Source organism: Mugil cephalus, chromosome 23 (assembly GCF_022458985.1).
Source record: "Mugil cephalus isolate CIBA_MC_2020 chromosome 23, CIBA_Mcephalus_1.1, whole genome shotgun sequence".
Lineage (NCBI taxonomy): Eukaryota > Metazoa > Chordata > Actinopteri > Mugiliformes > Mugilidae > Mugil > Mugil cephalus.
In genome coordinates this window covers 6,514,660-6,536,527 of record NC_061792.1, presented here as the reverse complement: position 1 = coordinate 6,536,527, position 21,868 = coordinate 6,514,660, and the positions used below count along the sequence as shown (strand labels likewise).

The following is a 21,868-nucleotide window of genomic DNA, read 5'->3' as shown; positions in this document are numbered from 1 at the left end:
AGCTCATGGTTTAGACCTGGGAGGCCATGTGAGAGGAATGCTTGGCGTTCAAGCGGCAAAGCCGAGAGAACATCAGAAACAGAAATAACTGAATTCTAAAAATGAACTTGTGTGGCCTCCAACATGCTTTAGACCCGGTGTGACTCAGAGTTGGGTCAGAGAGACAGAACTTTATCTGACAAGTTAGAATTTGCTCAGTGCCTCTCAAGTGCAAAACATCTCAGCTCTCCGCTAGCACAGTCCAGCATTTCTGTGCTTCTTGACGCGCGCGTAACCGCGAGGTGTTGCTGCAACTCTAACACACCTGATCCAATTAAGAGCCGCACATTTTCATCACGGAGTAATTGGATCAGGTGTGCGGATCTGAAGTGGTTGAAGAACACTGCGGCGTTTCTGACACGCTGAGAGCAGCGTTGTGATCAGAGTCGGATGGGCGCTGTGATTCAGTCTGCCAGGGCTGGAGGACATCCTTTCAAGTCGCGCCTCTAACCGCACTCTTCGCTCTTTTGTTTTCCTCCGCCATCACTTTTCTTTCCACTCCTCCTCTACCTCCTTCTCTGTGGGCTTCTCTTCTTTAGAATGATTTGTTTACCCACAATCCCCCTGGGTAATTAGTGCTGTGATAATAACTAGTGTTGGAAACAAACACACCCACTCGCTGAACGGCGCACACAAACACGTACACATGCACGCTGGGGGTGAAAAACAGCTTCCTTGAGCTTAGCCGTGTTACAGTGAGAGCAACTGCAAGTCTAAGCAGGAGGACGATATACGGACGTGTCCCCATATTTAGAACAACTGTAAATTGTTTCATGTTTGTTAATTTTGTCAAATACAAAAATTTGGTTTGATATTTGTTGTGGAAAGAGTAGGGCCAAAACTGTCTGCATGACTGACTGAGCCGCCTGTCCGTCACCATCTATCATGGCCCAATTTCAAGAAACCATAAAGTACAACAGAAGAAGAAACACAAGAAGTCTCTTTGAAAGCTGGCACGCAGTCACCAAGCTATGTAGTTAACACGCTGATAGACAATACTTAGGACCATGCCCACAACTACAGAAGTCATAAGAAAATCTTATGAGGCTCGATTAGGTGCTGTCTTTGCTCGATTTATTGTTCAGCTTCTGATTTTACTCCATTATTATCCGGTAAACTACACGTATCGTGTTTACATGTCTGATGTGAACTAATTTGCCGCTTGTTAACACAAATAGCTAATCAGCCAATCACATGGCTGCAATTCAGTGCGTTTAGTCATGTAGAGGTGATCAAGACAACTTGCTGAAGTTCAAACCGAGCATCAGAATGGAGACGAAATGGGATTGAAGTGACTTTGAACGTGGTATGGTTGTGGGTGCCGGAAGGGCTGGTCTGAGTATTTCAGAAACTGTTGATCTACTGGGATTTTCACGCACAACCATCTCTAGGGTTTACAGAGAATGGTCCGAAAAAGAAAAAATATTCAGTGAGCGGTAGTTGTGTGGACGAAAATACCTTGTTGATGTGAGAGGTCATAGGAGAATGGGCCGACTGGTTGGAGATGATAGAAAGGCAACAGTTGAACCTTGAAGAAGATGGGCTGCAGCAGCAGAAGACCACACCGGGTGCCACTCCTGTCAGCTAAGAACAGGAAACTGAGACGACAGTTCACACAGACTCACCAAAATAAGACAATAGAAGATTGGAAAAATGTTGCCTGGTCTGACGAGTCTCGATTTCACCTGCGACATTCAGATGGCAGGGTCAGAATTTGGTGTAAACAACATGAAAGCATGGATCCATCCTGCCTTGTATCAACGGTTCAGGCTGCTGGTGGTGGTGTAATGGTGTGGGTGACATTTTCTTGGCACACTTTGGGCCCCTTAGTACAAACTGAGCATGGTTTAAATGCCACAGCCTACCTGAGTATTGTTGCTGACCATGTCCATCCCTTCATGACCACAGTGGACCATCTTCTGATGGCTACTTCCAGCAGGATAATGCACCACGTCACAAAGCTCATATCATCTCAAACTGGTTTCTAGAACATGACGATGGGTTCACTGTACTCCAATGGCCTCCACAGTCACCAGATCTCCATCCAACAGAGCACCTTTGGGATGAGGTGGAAACAGACAAATCTGCAGCAAAGAATTAAGACAGTTCTGAAGGCAAAAAGGGGTCCAACCTTTTACTAGCAAGGTGTACCTAATAAAGTGGCCAGTGAGTGTATGTAACAGTTTAACGATTGAAGGGTTCGCCTTGTCACCCTCCTGAATAACAAACCACCACAGTGTGAATACGATGACACCTTCTCCATTCAGTTAGATTGAGAAAGTCGATCACGGGAGAGGAAACGCCTCGATTAGATTGACGATTTCTGGTTGTCAACGAGCTGAAACCTGCCGAAAGCCTATGACTTTGGAGTCGCGGGCACAAGTCTGACTTCACTTCATCAATCAAGCGCGCCTTTCAACGGTGAGCCGAAGCAATCAAATCTCAAAGAGATAACTTGCCACCTCACAGTCATTCAGCTGCCGCCCAGGTCAGCGGCGCCTTCATTCACGGCGCGTTTGACGGCATTCATTCAGACGAGACCTGTTTGTAATTGTCTCCGGATTAGGGGCTTTGATAAATCACAAAAGTGCCTGAGAAGATTCCCTGGAACAGTAATTATTCACAATGCTTTATTGTTGTGCTGCACGTGTGCTTCTTCTGGGAGGTCCTCAGTAACCAGCATTCGAGCCGTGCTACCACAATAGCCGCTAGCTGCCAAGCTCCTGTCCTGTTCCAAGGCTCGAGATTGCTTTTCCACTCCGATTTTGTATTTTTAGGCCTCTAATTGACAAGGGAGAAAGTGCTGCCTGTATTAATTTGGGCCGTTTTGGAGCAGGATGTTTAACATGTTAATGGACTCTGATTACGGCTGGACGGTAAAACGGCCTTTGTTCGCTCTGACACGCGCGCATGCGGCGCGCATGCGGCGCGATTCAAAAGACGACGGCGTGCACGCACGTGCGCGGGACGTGCACCTCCACCAAATCTCCCTGCGCCGGGAGCGCGGAGAAATGACAGAGTGAAGAGAGAGAGAGGGAGAAAAAAAGAAGACAGATGAGAGAAATACAGAGATAAGAGAAGGGAGGCAGAGAAAGAGAGAGAGAGTCCCCTGCTGTTTTTCCAATCAGGAGGCGTCGTCCTCCTCACTTGGTGATTTATTCTCTCTCCCCTCTCCATCATGTCCCAATTTCCCACCCAACCCCCCACCCACCAACCCACCACCACCACCACCACTCCGCCCCCCGCGCCTTTCATTCATTCTTTCTCCCCGTCTTTTTGCTGTGGGCAGGCCCGCGACCGTGGCTATTTAGAAATGACGACAGAAGCGCATTCAGGCAGTCAAAAATGACTCACCTGTGGGGCGGCGAGCCTTTCATCTGAACCCATTCTTACATTTCACTCATTCTCCCCGAATTTGTCCCGCAAAAGAGCGTCGCCGCGCCGCGCCGCGCGAGACGCGGGAGACGTTTTATTTTAAAAAGCGCCGCTAAAATGATGTATGACCTCCCCGGGCCGACGTTAATAAGTGTCTGGCAGACGGGCTCTTTGCGCGGCGGCTGAGATCGTCCTCTTTAGCGGATGAATAATGGGATCCGGGGTGCAGGTCGAGACTAAATATACCGCGTTAAATTAATTTAATCCCTGGATGAAAAATATTCATCTGCGCAAGGGAACATCCAGAGGTTTGATTTGTTGTGTTTTGCGCCGCCGATATTGCCAATAACTGGGGCATTCATTCGCTATGACCCGTCTCGTCTTGTCGCTAACCAATTATTTAGTCACATTTCATATCCCAGGAAGCCGCCTCGCACCTCCCTCCGTTCGTTCATTCATTCATTCATTCATCCCCGAGAGCCACAAGTGCGTCCGACCCCCGTGCCAGCTGCACCACCGGTGCCGCCCGGGCCCACCTTTAATAAGGACGCCACTCGGAGAGTCTTCCCGTGTTAGCACGAGTGGATGGGATATAGCACGTTGTTATTGCGTTAAATTACCGATGCTTAAGTGTGTGTATTCCTGTCTCGCTCTCGCAGCTCTCCCTTTAGACACACACACACATACACACCAACCCCTCCCTCTCGGCACTGGTTGGTTGCCACGGCTACAGTGTCGCCTCTCTTCCTCATGTTGCTATGAGACTCGGACCGACAGACCTGAGCTGAATGACAATGTGTCTGTGGCTCTGGCAAGAGGCCCACAACAGCCAATAAGAGACAGTCTAGACAAACACTTCCCAATCTTGGGGGTCTGGGGACCTCCGGGGCGATTGTTTGGGTTGGCAGGAGCCCGCTCAGCCATATGAGGAGCAGTATATTAACTCGTTTTCTTGTGATTTCTTCGGCAGACGCCTCATTGTTGATATGTATGCTAATTGGGTATGAGAGTTTATGAGATCTGGGGCTGATAAAAAAAAAAAAGATGCCCCAAGACAGGTTATACAAGAGGTATGTAGAGGTTATTATATATATTCTATATATTGGGGCAGGTTTGAGATGCAAACTTTCTCCGTCTCAACATATTTTTTATTTGTTTGCAATTGCACACACAACAGGGAGCATCTAAGCTTGAATTTTTTCCAATATTAAACCTATTTTAGGATCTCCTCCTTTTCAGACTATGTTTTCTTGTCTTGTCGTGCAGCCTCCTCTTTACTGGGACACTAAATAGGACCGAGCTGTCATGACAACACCTGGTCAATAAACCTGGGGCCTAAACCATCACCCAGTGACTCGTCCAGCTTAAGGAAAGCAAATTAAAAATCAGCTACTGTGTTAATTCATCATCAGAAAATACATATTTCTTACTTCACAGCGATCGACTTTGCATCTTTTTTTGATCCAAATTTTTTGCCTCCGTTCTGACGTGCTCAGAAGAATAACGTCTCATCTCGGGCCACATTTCATACCCGCTATGACTCAGTGATACAAGCAGACACTAGGGAGAGGCGATCTTTCTTCCAGTAAGAATAACACCTTGTCTCCGAGCTGAAATATGCTCCGCTGGAGGCAGCGGCGCCCGCGGAAAAGAGTTTTGACACATAACGGCGGAGCTGATGTGGGTGGGAAGGTGAGATCTTTCGGGCTTTTTTGACGCCGTCGGAACCCATCTGCACATCGGGATCGTCATCAACAGGTTCGACGGGCGGAGACGAGCCCAGACGATATAGGACTCAAATAATGTGATTTCCTCATGTCTCCTCAGGAACTGTTTACGGCGGAGTGCAAGTTTAAGGAGTCGGTGTTCGAGAACTACTATGTGATCTACAGCTCTATGCTCTACAGACAGAAGGAGTCGGGCCGGGCCTGGTTCCTGGGCCTCAATAAAGAGGGACAGGCCATGAAGGGCAACAGGGTCAAAAAGACCAAACCAGCTGCACACTTTCTGCCTAAACCTATAGAAGGTAACAAGCTTGTTTACGGCTCTTATTCTCTGAATGATACATAATTTTTCATCCTTTTTACACTAATTTTCCAATCTTTTTTTCCTCCAGTTGCGATGTACCGGGAGCCTTCATTGCACGATGTAGGAGAGGCGGTGCCTAAACTCGCTGGGGGCCCGCCCTCCAAAAGCACAACCAGTGAACCGGTGGTCATGAACGGCGGGAAACCAGTTAGCAAACCCGACAAGGAGGCGACATAGCCCCGCCGTGAGTCTGAACCCTCCCCTGGCTGCTGATCTGACGCCAGACTCGCCCCACTGCTGCACACTCAAAAAAACAAAAAAAAAAAAACAAGAAAATCAAAAAAATCAAAAATACAAAAATCCCCTCCCCTGCAACTAAAGGTAACAAAACAAACAACAGCTGAAGATCTGGTCAGCAGTGGGGCCACACTTCCCGCCTCACCTCTCTAACTATTGGACAGATGACGGCGGCGGCGGCGGCGGAAGTGGAAAGATGGCCGATGCCGAACTGGGACACTGGCATGCCGTCACACGATGAGACGCAAAAGGGACTTCTTAAAAACACACACACACACACACAAAAAAAAGGGAAAAAAAAGAAAAAAAAAGAAGAAGTGTCGTCATCCCCGGTATTTTTCTGTGACAATCCGTAAGCCCCTTTACTTTCCTCGCCTGTCCTTTCCGTTGCCGGGCGTCGCTCACGTGCCGGCGGCCTGAAAAATCGACCGCCCCGGCTTCGATCTTCGAGTAAACACGGGACAGATTAAAAGCATCAGCAAACACCGGGCAAAGAGAGAACACCTTAAAGACCGCGCATTGATGATTCGGAGGATGCACGGTCATCAATCAATTAAGATCCGGCCCTGGACGTTCCGCCCTAAGCTTACAAATGAAATGTGCTTGGAAAAAGTGCATTACATGCCAGGTAAACACTTACCTGCTCCTCATTTTGATCGCTATATATAAAGAGAGACTTTATATTTAAGACGACATAGCTTAAAGCATGTTTTCAGCACTCCTTTATTTGTTACTTATTATTCTGCACACTCAAAGCACTAGTGATTATCGAGCTACGCCGTTGTACAGACACAAATCCGGATTTTAGTTCCTACCTCTCTCGTTTCCCTTCCCGTCCCTTCACGGCCCCCGCTATGATTTCTCCCGCATCCCCGACACAAGCGTAGCTCAGGAGAAACAGGGCGCCAGGTCGAGACTGACGAATCTTGAGCTCCGGCGCGGAGTCGCTCAAATCCGCGCGTAGCCGGAGAGCCGGAGTAGCAACAAGGAGATTACAGGAGGCATGCTGGCGTACCGCGCAGCATGGTAGCAGTCTGTGTTTACATAGAGCCGTAGCAGATATCGTAGACTGAGGTTTAACAAGGTCAGGTTTTGGTCGCGAGGAGCCTGGTAGAACTTCTTTTTCCTGTTGCCTTCCCCGAGTACTTGAAAAGGTGGGAATGAGGGCAAGAGTGGACAGACAGGGTTAATTAAGTTAAAGCCACTATGTGTAGAGTTTGAACGAATCCAGGGGTAAAAAAAAAAACTGCACAAAGGATGTCCAATTACTTTTATTTAATATGGACTGGCAATTTGAAACCTCCAACAAGTGATTAACGTACCGCAAACCAATCAGTCACCTCTTGATAGTTTAGCCCCGAGTCTTCTAAATGACGATGATATGATAAATGTGTTGGCTAAGATGAGGCCAGAGTTGTTATTTTGCAATGCTGCTATCTGGAAATCAAGAGTTGATTGTCCTGTTTTCTTAAAATAGGGCCAGACATGTTGTTTTTTCTTAAACGAGCAATGACACTTGGTCGGTTTCTCTCTAATCCACTCATAATTCTCAGTAATTATCCAACAAGGAATAAAAGCTTTTTAGGATTCTGTACGTTTGTTGCTTTGGTAAACTATTAGCCTTGGTTGAGGCTCACACAAAACATGATGAGAAAGCGTAATCTCTGCTGGGTGCAGGTGCTTACAAAGCAAGAATTATTTCTTAATGCGCTTTTAAAAGCTTGTTGTGTTAAGTCTTGAAAATGATCTGTTGACTAAAAAAAGGCAGAACAAACGTAGTGGAATGAAGCGTTGCATACTTTTCTCTAAATCACAGGTGTTCAACAGGGTTTCCGCGACCCCTAGGGGGTCCGTGGAGGTACTGCAGGGGGAGGTCGCAAAATCTTTGGTTGATTAGACATTTTTTATACATTTTTTAATTTCCCCCCACAAATTTCTTTAAATACACATTAACACAAATCCAAGAATATTTTAGTAAATGAATAAGGGATAGCTTAATAATGAATACAAAATAATAATATATATTTATAAATAGCACTAGTTTAATATAGAACACATATAGTAGGTAGGGGGTCCCTGCTTGATCTCTCCATCAGTTTGGAGGGTCGTTGGTCTGAAAAATGTTGAAGACCCCTGACATTAATAGATAAATGGAAATAGCTCCAATAAACTATCACAGTTACACATAGTGGCTTTAATCAGCCTGCACAACAGCCTATACAGTCTGTTTAGGTTTACTGAAAAAAAAAACAAAAAACATTTCTATAGAACACGAAGTGTTGAATAAAGCCGCCGTATCATAATAAAACAACCCTGGAATGTGGGTTTCTGTTATCAACAGTAGAAAGTAGATAAATCGAGGAGATGAAACCAAATAGATTCCCATGCTTCGCCCTCTCACTGTGACAGTCGACATGGCACCAGTCTGTTCTTCACTTGACTCTGTTTACTCATCCCTCTCTCCGACAGCAAGACTAGACGCCAATTAACTCCCCGAGAAGTTACACTAGTAGTCGGTCGCATCGCTGAGGAGATATTAATACTGTGATCCCACGCTTTCGAATTAGTGTCACTGATGAACACGTGTTGCGGGGCGCGGGATAACGGCACGTCCGCTTTCCACCCGCGAAAACCCCCTTCCCGCGCTTTGAATCCCGACTTTGGGCCCGAAAAAAAAAACCCCAACCACCTTGCGTTTTAATAACGCCGCTGAAGATGAATGGCCTCCGCCGCCAGGACTACAAAGGGAGAACGAGACAAAAGCAGCCCGGCCAACAGAAATCAAGGCTGCGTGATTAATGCTCACACTTGTTTCCGACATCAAACGGGAGCCTGGCAGCGTCCTCTCGGCCTCGGCCTCGGCAACAGGTAGCGGGCGAGGCCGCTGCTGTTGTCACGCGGAGGACGCCGCGCGCAGCTCACGGTGTTTCTAATTGACATTTCTCAGATTCTTTCCTCGCACACGCAACATTTTTTCTCCTTTTCCCGTCTCGTTGGCCGTGACACGGCTGACCAAGACACGTGAGCTCACCCAGTCTTTTCACGAGAGACGTTTCAGAGCGGAAACTGTACGCTCAGCGGTTAGCTGCGTGTGAGTAGCTACCTCTCAACCCCCGCCCACCTAGCCTAGCCTAGCCTAGCCCAAGCTCAAGATGTGAAGTGTCACTACGTCGGAGGGGAAGAAGTCTGGTTTTTGTGCTCGTCTTATGTCAAAGAAATGTGGATGTAACATTTACTTGTTGTGTCACACTTGGGGTTATTAGCAAAACAAAATATATATCTATATATACCCTGACAATCAGGTCTGTAAACGTTTTATTTTTGAATGTGTTGTCTCAGCATCAATGTCGCTATAAAGGACGATGTCCAGTGAATGCAACCGCTATTCACTGAATTATTAGCAAGCAGCCAATCCGCAAAAAGAAAGCTTCCCCGTTACGTTGGCAGTAGGGGTTTCACCCCGGTGAAAACATCCGTTAAAACAGGGGTGTCAAACTCATTTTAGTTCAGGGGCCACATACAGACCAATTTGACCTCAAGGGGGCCGGACTGGTTGCCCAATAGCTCATAACCTGGTAAATAACGACAACTCCAAATGTTTCCCTTTGCTTTAGTGCAAAAAAGTACTGCTACATGTAATGAAAAACTGTGAAATTTCTTATTTTGTCAAAGATTTCCAGCTAATATCTCCAGTGTAATTTTTGCAAATTCATCCCACGGGCCAGATTGGACCCTCTGGCGGGCCGGTTTTGGCCCATGGGCCCTATGTTTGACACCCCTGCGTTAAAAGGTCTGTGAGGAAACGGTACCCGGCGTCTCCAGGCTGGTGATCGCGCTTCCTGGTCCAAGCAACGAGGGCGCAATTACCGGCCCGGCGTCTCCCGGGAGACCCGCAACCCGCCGGTGGCTGAGCCCGGGTTTGCCGGTAGGAAGCGTCTGACGCCGCGCAGGAAGAGAGCGGCTGATTTAATTAGAAGTGAGCAATCGCGGCACCCTGGGTCACTTTTAATTTCCACGTACAAGCAGCAGCAGCAGCAGCAGCAGCACCCGTGCCCCCGTGGCAGGTAACGCATGTAGCCATCCCGCTCCGTCCTGCATGAACTGTAGCTCGAGGAAAAATTAGAGGAAGGACACGACTCTAATAGGATGGAAAAAAAGGCTTTTGTGACCCGACTGCTGCAGTGCAGGCGCACTTTAGAGACACAGGAACATGTAATGGTTAGTACTCATGATGTAGCTCATCTCCCTCAGGTTTTTCTTTGCCGCGTCTCTTTTCTGTTCCACTTTATTCTTCTTACAAAAGACTGCCTTATTACATCTGAATCTGAAACGAGACGGTAAACGCACTCTCCGCCCAGCTGTTCCTTTCTCTCCCGTCCCACACTGATTCCCGCTCCCCGTCCCATTTTACTTTTCAATTATCCTTTGATCTCCAATCTTCTGTTCACTGTAACTATGCTGGCTTTCGCTGTCTGCTCGTTGTGTGATCAAGCAGCCAGAGAACTTGCTCCTCCACCTCCTCCTCCTCCACCTCCCTCATCCTCCTCCTCTTCGGACTGTTTCCCACTTGTTGCATGGTTTTAAAAGACGAAAGACGACGGGGCTAATGCATGTGGTGATGTAGGAAATGTGTTTCCAGAACAAACATATACCGCGTGGCGCCGGTAAAATTTCGCCTCTGGCTCTTTTTTTGTTTTTTGGCCGTCGGGTGCAGATGCCACAGCCAGGGATATTTGTTTCATTTATACGTTCCGCTCCGGTCCCCCCCCCCCCCCCCCCCTCCCGTGGCATCGGAGACAACTCGCAAAGACGGGCTCTAAACCGCGATCCATCATCTGCGATAATGGAGCAACGGAAGGATGAATCAAAATTACTCCGTGGCATTAACGTCGTTACGCTGATGCATGTAAGGCCGAGTTGGGCCGCGTCGGCCGGATTGTGTTACGCGGAGACAAACGGAGAAGGAGTAGCGGTTTGATGCCCTTCACCTTTTAACGGTGATGGATCGGGGGTCAGGAGGTTAGTCCGGAACCTGCGTGAAGAAACTAAATAGCTGCGGCCTGTCGCATCTTCCCCGCGGCGAACCGTCCGAGCTGAGAGCCAAAAGCGAAACGCTGCTGGCGCCAACCTTAAAAGGAGATGAATCTGTCTGTCAGTTAATGTACAGTTACCTTTACATACATATTATGCAAACAGAGTTTGTCTGCACTGTACAGTTTGTGTCCAATCCATTGTATACACACAGAAAACAATGATATTGAATAAAGGATTTATAGAAAGGAACCGGACTGATTGATTTATTAAGTGGCAGGTCCTCACGCATTTAACTGCACAAAGGAAGGGCGCATTAATACACCTTCAAATGGCAAACAAGCAAAACAGAATATGTAAGGACGCGTCCAGACTGACGCGTGGACGAGGAGACGCTTTAAAATGTAACCATTTGATGAATTTACTTTTCAATCTCCTTCTTAATGTAAATAGGAACCCCTCAAGATCAGGTTCAAATACCGGAGCCGCTTTGAAAGCACCAGAGACCTTTTGATCGCTTTTTAAAGTTCAACTCCTTGATTTTTCTTTTCATGTTTTCTGCCGGGTCTCTAATGGGCGGACTCGGCTCATCCTCAGCGATACCAACCAAACACTCTCCGTTTTTTTTTTTATTTTCTTCACCCTTGATCTCAATATTTCACTACCTGGACATGGATTTGACTGATCAAAATGTGCATTTCCCCGAGCAGTTTTCTTCCCCCTTTGGTGCGCAAGAAACTCAAATGACCACAAACAGACCCCAAAAAAATATAATGACTCTATTTCCTGAGAGGAGAGCAGACCGTTAAAGGAAGGAGCACCCATCAGTCGCGTTGCATCGCCTCCTCCGAAATGACAGATGAACCAGCAAATACTGTAATTAGGCGGGTGTAATTAAGATTTGCATATGTAAATGTAATGTAAATGAAGTGTCCTCTGAAGAGCGGCGCAGCATTTAATTAGCGCTGTGTAGAACAGTGAGAAAGTGCTCGCTTCAGCTCTCGCTCGGTTTAAAGTTTGCAGGTCTGTAATTTAGATCGCAGATTTTATTTGCTGCGATAATCGGGACACCTACGCTTTTGTAGTTTCTGTGGTGAGCATCAGCATTGACTCATCGCTCTGCAGGTAAACTCGTGTGGACTCGTTTTAATACGCGCCGAGTGATGTCGAGATTAGACTTTGCTTCTCATTTGTCGTACATTTGTGTATCTGACACGTGTGCGAGCCTGCAGATGGAGCTTTGTGCCAAGGTCTCTTTTAAATCATCAAGAACAAATTTTCACCCTAATTTGGGGGTGTCAAACATGAGGCTCGGGGACCAAAATCGGCCCGCAAGAGGGTCCACTTTGGTCCACTTTGGAAAATTACATAGGAGGCATAAATTGCAATTTTTCAATAAAGGAACTGCTATTCCTACTTTTTCCCATAAGAACAATCCATTTTAGTAAGAGTTGGAGTAGGACATAACACAACACTTGCAGTAAAACAAAGAGAAACGTTGTTTTTTCTTTTTCTTATACATAAATTGTTATGCTGTTATGTAACTGGTCAGGCCCCCTTCAGAGTGAACTGGGCCGACCATGCGTGGACTGATAGGGTCTCATTTCAATAAAACCGAAAAGCAAAGCTCAGGTTTTCAGTTTTACAGCCGCATTAGCAAGAAGAAGCTAATTGTCAGATTGCTAGCTTCCTTCATCATCCTCCACGCAAAACAGACATTAAATTTTTAATAAAAGACAAAGAATTACTCATGTGTTGCGTTTTTTTTGCTAGCTAGGTTGACAGACTCCGCTCGGAATTGAAACCGGCAGCTAAATTAATGAAATGTGACTTCATTCGGGCATTATTCACAAAGAGAACGGCAATCTCTTATTAAACCACAGCCAATTATAGGCACAAAGTAAAATGACATTTTTGTTATCACACGGAACAAAATGTTTCGATTTCCCGTGTTTTTGATTAATTTCATTAAAACAGAAGTGAAGGTTGGGATTTTTTTCTTTTTTTTTGGTCTCTTATCTGACACACACATAAACACATGCGCACTGCGAGCCTGTGTTTGAGGTGGCATTGAGAGCTCACTTGAGAGACTGTTTCTGGCTGCCTCATTATCATCAAAGACAACAGGCACTCCAGCGCGCGCGCACACACACACACACGTAGACACAAAAGCATGCGTCACAGATGGTTTTCATAGTAATCACGGCCACTTCAATGTCCCCGCCGTCACATGAGAACCTTGTAACTCCAAAAAAAAAAACAAAAAAACATGTAGCTTTGACCCTCGAGGTTGTCTCCTCACCCCAGAGGAACAAGGGACGGCAACATCATGAGGTTTTCACGCTGCAACGGTATTATGTAAGGCAGTCTGTGGTTTCATTATATCCCCATGGCAACCGGGCTGCTGTCAGTCACTCGGAAAGCTTAAGATCAAAACCTCCCCCTTTTAATCACAGATGTTAAAAAAAAAGAACCCGGGTATAATGACCGATGACTATCTGCTCGGCCTTTTGTCCGAATGACTAATTACGCGTCCGGATCCGGCTCCGACTGACAGCCCGACCAGAAAACACAGACGGAAGGTCAGGGGTCACAGTCATTAGACGTCACGCGAACCCCCCTTTTCCATCTCACCTCCTCCCATCCGGTCGTTCCCCCATCGTCTCCTCCCTCTTAACATTTTCCCTTCCCCGCCCTCTGCCACGAGGGCGAAGAAAGAGAAACGAGTGGAGGGGGGAAGAATTTATCTCTTCAGGTGATAAGTGACATTTGATGAACACACACGCACACACACAAGAGCAGGACAGCGAAGCATCCAGCCAAGCAAACACGCCGTCTGAATACCGATTAACCAATCAGAGCCCATTTCTGCCCAGCACCAGGGGTACTCGTTGGCTGCCACGGCAACCGAGAAAGCATCATCGCCGAGAGGAGAAAGGAGGAAGTGCTTCTGCTGATGGTGGATTAAGAGGATATCAAGCAACACATAACGGCGGTCGGCTCTCTGCTGACTGCTTCATCCTTTAAAACATTTTGAACGCCTTGAAATTAAAGCTGCGCAATCCAGCTGCAAGATACACCCCCCTTGTGCATGACTGTGCTCTAACATGTGAGACGGTTTAAACACAAAGCAAAAACAAAAGAGGTAAATATTTCACAGGGCACGTATTGTTTAGTCCACACTGGCGAACGCGTCCCTAGCTTCGTTCGCGGACAGATGACGGACGGGTTCCCGACGTTATTTTGATGTCGCGGAAACTGTTTGTTATCTGAGAGGCTTTGAAAGGGAGAAAAGAGAACAAAAATTAAAGACAGAGAGGGCCCCTTTTTGTCTCGCTGCTCGGGCAATATTGTTCTCAACTGTCATGCAAATGAGGAGCAGTGGACTGAGAAACGTGGGGGAAAAATGGGCCCAACAGACAGTCGGTGAAAATTGTTATTCCATATGTATGATCTTAACTACACTATACGGTTCCACTGTGTTGTACTGTGCAGGTTAATGTGATTAAATGAGACGTTTTCTTTACACTGAGAAGACATCCCCGAGTATTTTGCTCACGCGGAGTATTTCACAGCGCAGCGCCGCTTCGCGTCTCCGCGCAAACACTTTGTGTTTACCCACCCAATCCCCGAGATTTAGCTTCTCTCCGCGCACGCCGACCATGCTGTCGCTGGCACGCGCTCGGCAGTCAGGGAGTGAGTCATGGGGAGGTTTTCACAGCGACCGCGTCCACTTTGAAGGCATCGTGCTACGGCGCCTTTGGCCCGCCACACAGACTCAGCACATGAGGCAGTATTTTCTCGAAGCTTTTGGATTAGACTTAAGCAGGGGTCTAAGTAGGGACCTCCTTCCTACTATATGTATTCTATATTAAACTTGGCCTAGCGCTGTTTCTAAATTTACATTATTATTATCATTTTGCATTCAGTATTAGCGATCCCTTATCACTTTACTAAAATGTGTTGAATTCATGTTAATGTGTATTTAAGTAAAAATTGTGGGGGTAAATATATATAAAAATGTGTAATCAACCAAAGATTTTGCAACATCCCTGCAGTACCTCCATGCCCTTCTAGGGGTCTGTTGAAGACCTTTAGAGAGTAAGTAGGGACCCCCTACCTACGACTTGTGATCTATATTAAATTAGTCCTACTGCTGTTTATAAATTTATATTATTATTGTCATTTTGCATTCAATATTAAGCTGATCAAATAATACACAGGGTCAAATATCCATTGTTTTGTTTTTTTATTTCAAACATGTGCAATAGTAGGGTGGCTGTAACACTGAAGCGCGCATCTGGGATTTCACTTGGGGACTAAATAGGCCAATTGTGGGCCATGTTGAAACAAATTTAAATTTGTGTGTTAAAATTTGCTATTGTCTAATCAACCAAACCAAATTTTGCGAAATTTTACCAAATCTTACCCCACTGCAGTACCTCTGCGGACCCCCAGGGGTCACGGACCTCCTGTTGAAGACCTGCACCCTTGAGGATGGATTACGACTGAATCAAAAAAGGGAAGGATATGTTCAAATGTGAAAAGACCTACCTGCCTTAGTACTACAGAATTACCAGTATGCACGGCTTGGATTTGGATTAATTGTATTAATCCTGGTTTAATGGGGCGGAGGCTGCTATTGGCCACAAGTGACTATAACAAGATAATGGGACTCTTCATTTTCCCATGAGCCTAATTTGCTTAAAAGTAGTGTATCTTGAGAATCCCTGACTACACTAATTAAACTGCGAGGCAACACGCCAACTTTGTGCTTGATATCCTTGTTTCAGTAATATTATCATAAGCCAGGACGGAAGGGGCGAAGAGAGAGGAGGAGGAGGAGGAGTGGATTATTACAAGATTTTTTGAAGGGCACCTCAGCAGGTTTAATATTGAAGTTAGAAAGAAGCCTTCAATATCCGTATTCATAAATATTGCATTTCATTTGAATGTGATTTCCCAGGCTGGCTCTCATCTGACAAACACAGAAATCCTATTATAATTTGGCATATTCAAATCTCCTGTTATTGAGCTGCCTCATCAGCTTGCTAATAAGAGACTCTCAAACGGAAGTCTGCCGCTCACCGCCGTGCGTAGTATCTGAGTTTGTGACGTCTGGAGCACAGGTCTTCAACAAGGGGTCCGCGACCCCTAGGGGCTCGACAGAGGTACTGCAGTGGGATCGCAAAATCTTTGGTTGATTAGTCATTTTTTATGTATATTTTTGAAATTTTCCCCTACAAATTTAAATTTCTTTAAATGCACATTAACGTGAATCCAACATATTTTAGTAAATTGATAAGGGGTAGCTTAATATTGAATGCAAAATGATAACAATAATGTATATTTGTAAATAGCACTAGTTTAATATAGCACACATATAGCAGGTAGGGGGTCCCTACCTAATCTTTCCATCAGTTTGGGCGTCCTTGAGCTGAAAAACGTTGAAGACCCCTGTTCTATAATATTGAAAATGACAAAAAAAGTAAAATATTCATCCGTGTTTGCTACGTGTCCACATGGCCGAAAGCGAACCTCGATGTTGGATAGTTCTGGCTTTCCGCAGCATTTAACAAACATCCTTTTTCCCTCCAAGACCTTTGCCTGTTAAATGTCACCAGCAGCTCGCCTAAGGCCTTGTGAGATGTAGGGGGATACCGGAGGCTGAAAGAGGTCATCATTTTGGTTCAACCACAGGATTTGTTTTCATTAATTTGGATATATAATTGACAGGAAAACAATACCTGCACTGAGATAATAGTGTGTAGTCTACTAGCAGCATTACGGTAACTTGCACAAATAATTATGCAGCATATAACTCATAAGAACAGCAATGATTCTGAACTGAGGGCTTTACTGGCTTTGTTTCACTATAAATAGATGAATAGATGGAAAAAAACATGTCAGCGCTAGGTCAGGAGAATCAACAGGTAACTCGACATGTTGGCTCATTCACAAAACAACTCGAGCAGGAAGAAGCCACATCGACAGCTTTAGAGAGTCACAGCCTCGTGGTTCGAGACAGAGAGCACTTCCTTTGAAGACTTCTGAGAACAGGCCGCTTTATTTCTACCTCTTTGCAGGTGCGGACGAGGGGGAAAATGGACTGGAGAGGAGAAGGGGGGAGTCAGCCAGACGGAGGGATCAATGCCCGTCTGCAGCACAAACAGCGAGAAAGTGTTTTTTTTTTTTCTCCTTCTTTTCTTTTCGCTGTTAGGCAGCGGTAGGTGGTGACCTTGGCAACTGGCAGCGGAGCAGAACATTTGATTGCCGCATGTGCATGTGTCACACGGAGGAGAGGTCAAGATGTCCAAATGGAAAATTGCTGCATCCCCTTGCTTACTTACACGTGCACGCCGAGGAAAAAAAAGGTTTCCAAAATAAAAAGCGGCTTCGCCCTCGGTAACCCTCTCCAGTCTGATGAGTCCGACGGTTTTGTCAGCTGATCGCAGCGGGTGAGATCTCCAGCGATTTCGCCAGTGGGTGCAGCCGCCATTCAGGCACTCGCAGCAGGAAATTGTCCAGGTATGCGCCGGCAGCTGTTACGGCAATTACTCCAAATTGCAAAGGGGGGGGTGTAAGGGGACTGAAATAAACTTAGTTAAGCTGCTCCCGTTGACATGGCTCCAACCTTTCACTTGAGTGCACGCAGTGATTGAGGGTGTGTGTGTGTTTTTTTGTTTTTTGTTCTTTTTCGAGCCCACTCGCAAAGAGAAGGTAATAAATTAACAAGTATCACATTTTATCTTTAAACCATAAGTCTTCAACAGGGGGTCCGTGACCCCTAGGGGGTCCGCAGAGGTACTGCAGAGGGGTCGCAAAATCCTTGGTTGATTAGACTAAAATTTTTAAATTTCCCACACAAAATTTGTGCCCCCGCAGCAACTGCTACCTCTCGCTTTATATTTGCCTCCATAAAATGTCAAAATCTTATTTTAAGTTTGGTTTTGCTCTCATTTAGCTGTCAGCAGGAACTAGTTTGAAAAGTCTCATAGGATATGATATCTGTGAAACTGCAACATTCGAGCTTTGAGATTTTGGCTAAAACGGTTAGCGATATTAAAGGGCCACAACAATGGCCCTTTAATATCGAATAATAATAAAGTGTTCAGCTAGCTGAACGTAGCTTTGAATTACCGTAACTCACCAATTGACAAAATTCAAAGTGTCGCTGAACAGTGGGAAGTTGCGCTTTCTGGCCTGTTCAGTCCCCGGGTGAAATCCCAGACGCATGCTTCAGTATTACGGCCACCCTACTATTGCACATATTTGAAACAAAAAATTAATATTTGAACCTGTGTATTGTTTGAATAGCTTAATAATGAATGATTTTATAAATAACAGTAGGCTGAGTTTAATATAAAACACATAGTAGGTAGGGGGTCCCTACCTAATGTCTCCATCGGTTTGGGGGTCCTTGGTCTGAAAAACATTGAAGAACTATCGGAGAAGTCAATATGGCAGTGGAAAGAAATGTATAACCCTACAAACATCTTCCACTCAGTAGCTGCTGTGTAGACTAACCAAATTAATTCAGGTGCTTATTCCCATAATGCCACGCACGTAATGCTATGCTAATGGCTACAAATAATGTGTCATTTATATACAGACCGTGCACAGTAGAGGAATGATCTAGTTTTCCTTACTTCTGCAGTATTTTCATCAAACGCCAACAACGCAAATGTGCACACACAAAAACAGAGCCCGCCCGTTTCCTCCCACACCCCCCTCCGTCTGTCGATCCGGCTCTCCCTCCGCTTTTGCTGTCTGTCAGCGGAGGAGACGGTGGCATTTCCAGTCTGCAGACAGCTTCTCCCATCAGGGCCCCGAGACTGACGCCGCAACTCCGGTGCATGCGCGTGAATACAAGCGCGCTGATGAGCCATTCTCCGCTCGTCCTTTAATGTGCCCGTCAATCCATTCCACCGCCGCCTAAGCCGAATAAATAGCTTTAAAGCCGCCGCGGCCCGCCACGCGCAAATGCCACACTCAATAACGGAGACCACGCTGGTTTAACGGGCACGTCCATGGGCGGGGATGTCGATCGGCTGTTTGTTCATCGAGCAGTTTGATCCGCGGCAAAATAATCCCAACAAACATTTTCAGTTCATATCATGTATAGACTCTTCTAGACTTCTATGCACCATGGCGACATACTGAGCCTGATATCTGTCGAAAGAGACCATTTACATTTTCCCGATCCCCCTCCCCCAAACCGTCTTCATGACCTTTTTGAAGGCATTACACCTGGAGAGTTCAGAAGACACTTTACTCTGGAATATTTAAACAGAGGAGCTGCGTCATTCCCGTACGAGGCAGATAAACCGCGGGCAGGAAAAGGGCAGCTCAGAGGCCAAAGGCAGCGGAAATGTCACGGGGGCTCCTCCTATAGACGGAATCCAGGATGATCACACAGAAGTGGATGGGGAGGGTCAAAAGAATCTTTACAACATGAAAATTAGTAAATTAAATGTATCTAGACCCCTTCAGGGTTTGTAAACAGTGTGACGATTTTTAAAGGGCGGGGCTTAGCTGGAGGCAAAACATCTCAAACACTATAGGCTGTAAACAGCTGTTAGCATATTTCAATGGACTGTTTTGGCAAGAATGGACGAGGATAATGCATATTTTAGAGAATATACTAGTACACTCACTCCTCGAGACTGTGAGTGTTATTTCAAAAAGTTGACTGACTGATGGGACTACATTCAACTGACCCCTGCACTCTTACTCACTGGATGGACGATTTGACCAAAGGAGGACACAGAGGGGACGAAGTCTGGTCTATCTTCACCAAGTGAAGCCTCTCCAACAAAGATATTATAAGAAATAAGTGGAACCACAGTGGATGGAAATGTCGCAAACGCAACTTCTGCTTGGACACCCCCTGAAACACACAACTAATGTTGAGTTAGCTCACGGTTAGCATTAGCATTAACATGTAACAAGAATCCCTTAAATAATGATTAACTTAATGTAATTTCGGTCACAATTTAGTCTAACCCATAACGTTATCCAGGCTGAAACTGATGATGCATCACATATTAATCTGACCTGATATGAAATGTGATAGTTGTTGATGATTATCTCACTCCGATCCTCTCTTTTAATCACCAAAGCCCAAAGTTGTTTACAAGTGACAGTGGCTGGTATGTGATGAAACTAACTGAAAGTTAGTGTTTTTGATTTTTTTTTCTTTGTGACACAAGAGACATTTTCATGGTTGAAAGTGACAGTGTTTCCCTCAAGCTTCCCTCTGTTCTGCCTCCAGCTAACATCGTGATGTCACAATGAAGGGGTCTATTAAGAATCAAAAAGTAAAAGTCAACTACTATATCATCAAATGTCATCCTATTTGATTGATTAAATTGTCTCGTTGTCTGTTGCAAGTTTTACGTGTAGAGTGCAACTTTGGTAAGGCCTCTGATTCACCTCACAAACTTGTAGACAGAGTGCGGTGTGGCCTTGAACACAACTCGACAGCTTCCAGCTCAGGCTGCGCTGTCACGTCTCCCTGCGGCACGTTGACAGACAGCTCTGCCGTCCCGTGGACTCCAAGGAGCACCGGCACCCTCTGCCACTAAGAAAACCATTTGATCAGAGAGTGAAGGCAACTCAGCCGGAACTGTCTGCGCGTTGTCTGTTCCACGTGTTGAGTACCCACCCCCCCCTGAGAGCGTGGCTGACCGCCCACGGAGGTGGCCCTGTTCTTTACTGAGTGCTGACTTTTCACATACACTTTTACAGACTGCGAGGAGGCAAAAAAAAAAGAAAACTTCAAATGAGAGCGATGGTGGTGTGGATTTTAGAAAAGAACCCAACACATTTCAGGTAACTTAAGCAAGAACCAAATAAGAGTCCACCCGTCCAAGTGAAAGACAGACGGGAGAGAAGGGTGGAATGCATGGGTGTGCTTAAAATTCACAACAGGCAACCACAGAGCAAAGCTGTCAAGAAGAAGAAGAAGAAGAAGAAGAAGAAGTGCGGAGGAGTCGGGTAATGCTGGGGAGAAGGAGCAGGACAGAAAGTAACCCTGCTGCAACATCAAGAAATCCAGCTGAGCTGAAGTAAGCTCGTCCGCCCAGGTTCCTGAAGGCACAGAGCAGCAGGAGAAGACGGAGAAGACGTGAACACGGATTAACGCGTGCTGGCGAAGGCTTCTTTAAGAACCCCGACCCCTCCTTTCAAAAGTTATCTCTCGATCCTCCGGCACTCCGGTCTCGTCTTTAGTTTCTAAATGTTCTCGAGTTTCGTTTTTTAAGTCTCAGACATGCTTCGCTCCGAATAATTTCAGCTGTCAACAACTGCCGAGATTAAATCACCAGCTCTCCTGAGTCGCTCCAAGTGTTAATACAACGCTTGTAATTTAGTTCCTTTTGAAGAGCTGAAGGAACATTCGGAGAGACTTCAAAGACAGGAGCGAGAGGCTGCGTGTGATCAGACTGTAACTCTGCTGCAATCTCTTTTGTTTCAACACAATCCCGCCCCACGTGACCGACGCTGGACGTGCACAAACGGACTCAAGATGTGGGATTTTGTGATTTTTTTTTTTTTTGTGTTCCTGACATCTTCAAGTAGATACAAATAATGGCCACGGGGGATCCGGCTTGCACATTTCATTTGGTCTAATTCTGGAACACGGAGCGCGACGTCGCAATCAGAGGAAGAACGGCAACAAAGCCCGTCCCTCGGTCCCTCTCGCGGTTTAATTAGACGGCCACAATTAGTGGAACTCTAACCTGGGAGCCCACTTCAAAAGGTGAAAGTTTCTGGGCCGGATGAGAGGACAATTACAGCATCCGCCGCTCTGAGTAGTCTTCGCACCTTGTTCTGTGTGCGGGCAACTATCGTCAGCTAATTAGCCTCATTAAAATCCAACACATGCAAATGTCCAATTAATTCCGCGCATCTATCCTCGAGACTCTTGTTAACTCAAACTGTGAACAAAGGAGAAGATTTTTCAAATTGCGGCCTTCAAGGAGCAGGAGCCGAACAACGCATCTGTTGCAGACCTTGTCTGTGCTTCCTGTATTGTAGCGGACCATGTCCACACCAAGCCGTGGGTCCAGCTGGCAGTCATCTGAGACAACAGGGG

General features: G+C 46.0%; 1 protein-coding gene across 2 annotated transcripts in view; it reads left to right on the top strand.

Moving 5' to 3' along the window:
- LOC125001185 (fibroblast growth factor 14-like) overlaps positions 1-5,779 on the top strand; it is a 38,362-nt gene extending 32,583 nt beyond the window's left edge. For both annotated transcript variants that reach the window (XM_047577104.1, XM_047577105.1), the window contains exons 4-5: positions 5,242-5,440; positions 5,531-5,779. In XM_047577104.1, the coding sequence (XP_047433060.1) occupies positions 5,242-5,440; positions 5,531-5,679 (348 nt within the window). In that variant the 3' untranslated portion in view covers positions 5,680-5,779. The remainder of the gene's footprint in view (positions 1-5,241; positions 5,441-5,530) is intronic.
- The last annotated feature ends 16,089 nt before the right edge of the window (positions 5,780-21,868 follow it).